Source organism: Acartia tonsa, chromosome 15 (assembly GCF_053477335.1).
Source record: "Acartia tonsa isolate MP-2025a chromosome 15, ASM5347733v1, whole genome shotgun sequence".
Lineage (NCBI taxonomy): Eukaryota > Metazoa > Arthropoda > Copepoda > Calanoida > Acartiidae > Acartia > Acartia tonsa.
The window spans coordinates 6,796,307-6,804,737 of record NC_137274.1 but is presented as its reverse complement, the minus strand read 5'-3'; the positions used below and the strand labels follow the sequence as shown (position 1 = coordinate 6,804,737).

The 8,431-nt window shown below is 29.7% G+C and overlaps 1 protein-coding gene across 1 annotated transcript; it reads right to left on the bottom strand.

The window, feature by feature from the left end:
- Window positions 1–968: 968 nt before the first annotated feature.
- Window positions 969–3,718, bottom strand: LOC145307580 (ladderlectin-like). The gene is made up of 3 exons (XM_080150034.1): window positions 3,643–3,718; window positions 2,792–2,887; window positions 969–1,067 (listed from the first exon to the last, which is right to left on the bottom strand). The coding sequence occupies exons 1-3, from the start codon at window positions 3,716–3,718 to the stop codon at window positions 982–984; spliced, it is 258 nt and encodes an 85-aa protein (XP_080006160.1). The 3' UTR covers window positions 969–981.
- Window positions 3,719–8,431: the final 4,713 nt, after the last annotated feature.

The window sequence follows — 8,431 nt, the reverse complement described above, 5'->3', positions numbered from 1 at the left end:
AAAATAGGTAGATTGACTTCCCTTCCACCACCTCAAGTGTACCGCTAGTACATATATGTATATATTAAAGGGAGTGTGAACGTAAAAATTTCTCATCTGATTATCAAATCTTAACATTTTCTAAGCACATTTCACTACACTGATCAACCAAAAACGTCCTATTAACAAAAATATGCAGGAATAATGCCTTGGTTTTATGGTATTTTGGAAGGGAAAAAGGAAAAAACAGGGAAAATATGAACGTTTTTGTTTCTTATAATGTTTGTAGGGATATTTAACTTGTCATATATAGTTGAAACAATTTACTTACTGTTAAGGATTTATTTTATGATATAAAATTGCCAATTAGTTTTTTTATAACGTAGTAATTAGGTAATAAAGACCTATTTTAAATTCGTATTATTGACAAAAAAATACCTTACTGTCTACAAAGGGTTGAATCTCATAGGTTATTTAAAATAGTAATATCCTTTTTTATTGTGTTGGACAATAAATAACCCACTTTCAAGAATTAGTTTACACTTTTATCAGACTGTTTATAAAGAAATATTGCGTCTTTATTATTTACAAATTTGTAATTAAAGGTAGGCGAGAAATGGGCCATCTAAAGTTAATTGGATACTAATAAAAAAACTGTTTCTAGCTTATTCTATCAAAGTTACTATACATCTAAGTTACTATACATTGTTGGTTTAAAGCAAGGATTATGTTAAAATTCAGCTTAACCGTTAGGAAAAATAGAGAACTATGTAAAAAAGTTTAGTTTTAGCTATAGAAGGAAAAAAAGACAATTAACTGCACATTTATATAGTCCGGAAATTTTCCCCCTAATTTTAGACATAGTAAAAATCGGCGGAAAAAGCCGTTTTTTAAGGAAACGAGAGACAGTTTTGCCCTATCTTTGATATTATATGAATGAGATGATGTTAAGGTTTGATAGCCTGATAAGAAATTTTATCGTTCACAGTCCCTTTAAAGTATCTAGTTTATTTTAAATTTGTTTACCACCATACAGTTCCAATTAGTGCCAATAGCAGGTTTACCAGAAGACCAGTCAGAGAATGTTACTAAATAATAAAAAAAACTTTAATGTGATACAGGTGGGGAGTTGAATCCATTTTATAGAAGCAGAAATACAATCTATGATTACGGTTTTGACCCTCTAAAAAACGTAATCTACCATTCTACTTTCCTCTCTCTTGGTGATGATATCATCAACGACGGTATGATTTTTGTAATCTACCATTCCAATTTTGCCTCTCTTGGCGATGATATCATCAATGCCGATACGATTTTTGAAATGTACCATTCCACTTTCAAGAGAGGCAAAACTGGAATGGTTGTTTACACTTTTAACATCGACATAAATGAAATCATACATACTATTTTTATATTATGTGGATCGTAGGAATGTATAAAATACTATTTATAATTAAAATTCTTTATGTAAAATAAAAATAATAACTAGAATATACCATTACTATTATGTCAATTTAAATAAGGAAATCAATACATTGGTACATTTCAAAAATCGTATCGGCGTTGATGATATCATCACCAAGAAAGGGGAAAGTGGAATGGTGGATTACGTTTTTTAGAGGGTCAAAACCGTAATCATAGATTATATTTCTGCTTCTATGTAAATGGATTCAAATCCCCAACTGTGATACAAATCAGGGATCGGAAGCCTCACGTAAGCCGCGCATAAGCCTCAGTTTTAAACCTGCTTGTGAGCAGAAAAAAAAAATTAAGAATGAAGGATTGTCTGCTAAAGAGCCGTTTTATACATCCAGCTGAATTTTATAGTGATAAAATCACGATTTAACTGAGGCTTACACGCGGCTTACGTGAGGCTTCCGATCCCTGATACAAATACTCTAAGGGAATAAAAATTTAAAATCATTTGCATGCAATATATAATTAAAAATTAAGTTGCAGGATTGATTTTGTAGAAAGAAACCCAATTTTGTCTATCCTAAATACTAAAGTAACAGGATGTCTTCCAGTAAGTGTATATGACCGTTAAGATTTTTCAGGGAGCATTTCATCGGGCCAAGACTAATAAGAAGGTTTCAGGCTAATCAGGAAATATTATACAGGGTGTTCTTTAATAGGAAAAAATCAATTAAAAAAAATCGGCGATTTTCCAAAAAAATGCCTTAAAAACCTGTTATTCCATAGCATAAGATTTTGGGAATATTAATGGACCAATATCAAATTCCAAGGTTATTATTCTGAATAAATAACTGTACATGCTTCTGGCTTCCAAACTGCTGGAAGCACAGTCAGAGTACATCATATCATCAGAACCGTAATTAAAAGATCTAAAAGAAATCTGTAATAATTGATTATAAAAAATCAAAAACGCGCAAAAATTGTTTTAAAAATCGCGCGATTTGGTGTGTTGTGCCTTTCCTGTGAATGCTTAGTTCTTGACTATTTCTTGTTTCTTTTAGATCTTTTAATTCCAGTTCTAATGATATGTGTACAGAGACTGTGCTATCAGACGTTTGGGAGCTAGCTGCATTTAAAGTTAAATATTTAGTCAGAATGATAACATTGCAATTTAGTGTGGGTTCTAAAATCATATGCTATGAAAAAACGGGCTTTTAGATTATAAAATTGAATTTTTTTTCTTATGGAAAACTCTTATAAGCCAAAGCCAATGAAGAAAATAAGATATTAATTATTGATTTCTGTCAATGGTAAGCGGGTAAAGTCATGCAATACTTTTGTCCTATTAAAAAAACACCCTGTATATATCCATCTATCAATTACATTTAGATAATACCTGGAGATCCATCTGTCCACAACCAAGTGCCATCCTGTTGAGCATCAGTACCACCAAGAAATATATGATTATCGACTCCACTCTGTTTGATCAACTCTAAATAATAATATAACAAAGTAGATTATATGATACTAGTTTTTTTAGATTAGAAATTTTAGCAAATCTTTTTTGTAACTGGGGTTAGTTGGTATGTACAGGTAAATCTTATAAATGTTAATTCAACTATTTATATTAATTATAAATATTCTGCTTTTTAAAGTTCTGTTTGTTTGTCATTTTATTTCATACTAGCACCTCCGCCCATTGTATCTAGTACCTCTGTATTTAAAGAGGTAACAAGGAAGGCAACATCCATAAAAGCGAAGCTCTGAAACGCTAAGACAAAAGGGCATAAACACTTGTATAGTGTCAGAACTGAATAATCAGAATAAAAAGTTGATTTAACGAGTTGAAGCAACATTTTAGATTTGTTGAAAACTTGCTTGCTTACATTTTTAGGACTTGATAATAGAGTTGTTTTGCTTATAATATTGTACTTTGTTGTCCCAGGAATCAGTATACCAAAACTCAAGTATATTGGATAATTAGATCATTTAAAAATTTGTTGTTAAAAAAGTGAAAAAATCAACATGTTGAAAATGAATGTACGGCCATCCGCTATATGCTTTCTAAATTGTACCTAACTACTGCAGGGATCACCTTGCAAAATTTGAAGTCAATAGGACAATTTTAACATGCCTAAATCAATGAAAAAGCTAATAATAAGGGGCTACCCTCTATCCAAATGATATATGACAAATTTTATCTCTCCCCAACTAAAATTCTTTTATGCATAAAGAATTGTCACCAACCTTTTACAAATTGCCACTCTTGACTTGAACTTGACAAGTTCTGCACCCTGGGCCTCACATTCAGACTTTGCTTCATTCCAAGTTCTCATTGTATCAGTTAAAACTTTGTAACAATGTCCTGAAAATAATTAAGAATTTATTAACAATGAAAATTAAATAAATTTAAATGGGAAATATTCCAAGTTGGAAAAAACAAAAAAAGTTAATTTATCTATTAAAACAACCATTTATGCTCACATTTATAATGGATAAATAGAAAAATCAGGAACTTTAGTGTAATAAAAAAAAATCCGCTGACAATTTCAAACTGTCTGATGAAATTTACAATAGTACAAGTAATTATTAATATGCAATATCTAGTATGTTCAGATGTATCATTAGTACTAATACTTGGTCAAATTTCAGAAATGAATACTTATATAGTAGGACTAGATTATGAATACAAATAATATTACTATAGTAAAAAAAAAATTTTCTGGTCTAAAAAACCCTGAAAAACATAATTTTTTGAATATCTCCATCTTGGCAGGCACAGGATACCAGCAAACCTGTTCGGGTCAGCCAGGCAAAATATTTTTTGACTAAAACAAAGCAGTTTATGTTACCAAAATACTAAAATATAGTAGTACATCCAAATATGAAAAAGGTATTCAAGCCAATTTCAGGTTCTAGGTATGATCCTGTAGGCCTTCAGAAATATGAAAAAGAAAGCAAAATTTAACCTTGACTCACTTTATGTCAGAAATTCTTTACCAGAGAATATGCACAACATTTTAAGGGTTGAGTAAAATGATTTATAAGTAAAATAACATTTATTCAACAATAAATCTTATAGATTTAAAATATGTTATTGTATTTAAATTTGAGATATGCAAAATTAGTTTACCCGTGTTTCCATCCACATATCCACTACTACATGTAACTGAAATAATAATAAAACAATCAATTTCTTTCCTTTAAAAAATGTTGTGTATTGTGGCTGGACAAGTAACTTTGCAACAAATGGTTGCCTAGACACAAATTACTCTGTTTAACCCTGATTCCCTCTTCTCTTATTTAGAAAGGAAACTTAATTAGTTATGGGTTAGTTTATTACTTTAGGTCAGGTTAGGTTACCCTAGTAATCTCAAAACGTGTAAGTAAGCAATTAACATTTTTTTTGGCTTACTTAAATGTGCCATTGTGCCATTTTTGTGGTAAATTACTGATAAGCCATAAAGAATACTAATTGCTTACTTATATCAGCATTCTACAACAATTTGCTCTTACTTGTGAGATAAAAGAGGGTGGAGTAAATAAATACTCAGTCATTTACAGTAAAAGTGGCTTATATAAGTTGAAGTTAAGAAAAAGAAGGAGGAGTAATAATTAATCCCTTCCTTCCTGTAAGCAGTTTATGAAAAAAAGAGAAGATTTGGCTGATATAAGCCAAATAAGCAACAAATGTGATTGATTGCTTATAAGTAATTTATCCAAAAATTGCATGATTTGGCATATAAGCCAAATAAGCATTTATTGTGATTGATTGCTTGTAAGTAATTTATCAACAAATTTGATGATTTGGTATATAAGCCAAATAAGCATTTATTGTGATTGATTGCTTATAAGTAATCTATCAAAAAATTGTATGATTTGGTATATAAGCCAAATAAGCATTTATTGTGATTGATTGCTTATAAGTAATTTATCAAAAATTGCATGATTTGGTATATAAGCCAAATAAGTATTTATTGTGATTGATTGCTTATAAGTAATCTATCAAAAAATTGCATGATTTGGTATATAAGCCAAATAAGCATTTATTGTGATTGATTGCTTATAAGTAATCTATCAAAAAATTGCATGATTTGGTACATATGCCATATAAGCAAAAATTTTGATTGATTGCTTATAAGTAATCTATCAAAAAATTGTATTATTTGGTATATAAGACAAATAAGCAAAACTTTTAAATAATTACTTATAAGTAATTTATCAAAAAATTGTTTGATTTGGTATATAAGCCAAATAAGCAGAAATTTTGATTGATTACTTATAAGTAATTTATGAAAAAATTTTATTATTTGGCATATAAGCCAAATAAGCAAAAATTGTCATTGATTACTTATAAGTAATTTATCAAAAAATTGTATGATTTGGCTTATAAGCCAAATAAGCAAAAATTTTCATTGTTTACTTATGAGTAATTTATCAAAAAATAGCTTATTTTGGTAAATAAGCCAAATAAGTAAAAATTTTCATTAATTACTTATAAGTAATTTATCAAAAAATAGCATGATTTGGTATATAAGCCAAATAAGCAAAAATTTTGATTGATTGCTTATAAGTAATCTTTCAAAAAATTGTATTATTTGGTATATAAGCCAAATAAGCAAAAAATTCAATGATGTGTCTACTACATATTTAAAATATTAAGTATTCCAAACCCTAAACGTATCGTATTTCGAGAAAAATCAAAAGGGAATTTAGAGACATGATAATATTGAAATTGGGGAATATTAATTAACGTCGCCAAGAATTCTATTTCAAGAATATGATATTTATTCCCCTCTCCGTTCGTTCACAAATAGCTCCCTATTTATATTTTTCTAAATATTCAAATTTCTTAATATTTATTTACGAAGTGCTTCGTAAATAAATACTAGATTTTGAAAAATAATAAATTTTTACGTTGTATATTTCTATTTCTGAAATAAATCACGCAATCTATATTTGACTTTCAAAAGTTAAGTTCGTTAAATATTAAAATTTAAAACAATTCCGATATAAAATTTACCAAATATTAGACTTTTAGGTTTTTTAACACTTCAAATTATGAAATTTGTTTTATTAAGATTATATATGATAGATGCCTATTGAGTATAGGACCTGTCAAAACATAAATACAAGGATATTTCAATTGGTTGGTTAAAACTAGCAGTGTCTTAACTTTTCAACCAAGTGATGATTTTAAATATTATCATTGGGTATATCTAACATTGTCTCAAATAAAGGTAAAAGTTAATTTTTGTTTCTATAAATGCTCATATTTAAACTTCCTATTGTAAAGGATTATAGGGGGTGCGGTGTTCACAGGGATTTTACCCCCCCCCCTTATATTCGATTGAATATGATTTACTTTACAGTTTACTACCATTCTCTGACAAAATAATAAAAAAGGTGAAACAAGGCCAATAAAATCTAAAATATTACATTTATATAGTTCATAGAAGCGAAGCTCCTCTATAATTAGGTTTAGCCAGTTAATCATTAAACAGCTTCCTTAAAATTAAGTTATCCATCTTAGGTAAGCTTCATATAGGTCCCCGTATAGTTTAAGGGAAACCATAAGTGATAAGACAATGAGCGATAAATTTATTTACATCCCCAAAGATTGATGCTCAACTTAATGAACAAACCATTAAAGTCCCCAAAGTTGTTAAGCCAATGAATAAGTAAACGTTATCATAAAACTTTGAATTGAAAAAATTGTCCTATAGGAAGAATTATTAGGGGGGGGGGATGTATGAAGTGAGAGAGAGTGAGTGTTTATTTAACTCCTCCCCCCCCCCCCCCAAGAAATGCTAAGATTGCATTCCTAAGATACAGGGATAGAGCAATAATTCAGACCAGAAAATTGTAGACTGATCATTAATGATATTGTCTTCCTATTGAAAACTTCGGATCATGTAACTTGTAGATGCAGCGCTGCACTTACAAGTAACATGTTGTTAAGCCATCAAATAAGAAAATATTATAAAACTTTTGGGATTAGTGTAATAAACATCCCATTGTCCCCTATCTCTTTGAACTTTGAAAAGTATATTTGATGAAAATCTTCGTAAAAAAATCCGACATAAATCTTTAATAGTAACCTTTTTATAGACGAATGTTAGGAGTTATACATTATAGAATTGTAGAATAGCTTTGCTATTAAAAAGTTAAGTAGTATGTAGTTGAAATATTGAGAAGATAAATAATATCAATGGTCAGGTTTTAAGCTAGTTTCTCTATAAAATATAAGATATCCCTAGGAACATGGGACGAAGCTACTAGTAAGTTAGAAAGTTTCCCCTCCTTCCCCTAACAAATTTTAGTTACAAGAAACAAAATCCTTTTAAGTTTTGCTCACTAATTGTTTTCCCCTTTTTTAGTGGCACAGCTGCTCTATAACTAGGTTAGGTCAGTCTAAAAGTCAAAATATCTTGCAATCAATATTAAGAAAAATCAGGGTTCTTAAGAGATAAGACAATGGCCAATAAATTGATGTACATCCTCAACAATGATACACAAAATTACCTTCTATGAATATGTCACTCTCTAGATTAAATAACTTAAACTACAATACACAAATAATCTTGTTGTATGTATTTCTATCAATGATTTTGGATCTAGTCAACCTTGTTTTTATTATTGCATGAAAGGATGGGGGAGGGGAGGGGAGGTCATGTTATAATTATCAAATTACAATATGACGTCTATTTGGGGGGGGGGGGGGGAATGACATGTATACACGGGTCATTTAATGTGATTTAGATGTACACTTGTACATTTAAATTATGCTTATTTTGATATTCCGACCATAAACACCAAAAATAGAAAGACAGAAGGACATTTCAAAATATAGAGTAGCTTCGAAAGTTTGGAAAGTCAACTCCTAAGTCTAACCCAGAAGAATGAAGGGATAATAAATAAAAGTAAAAGTTTTCCTCCCCCACAATCTACAATACAAAGTAGAATGACGTCTGTCTGTCTGTCCCTTAAGATCTTTGTAACTGCTGGATTCTACTCTTCAGGGAATATACCTACT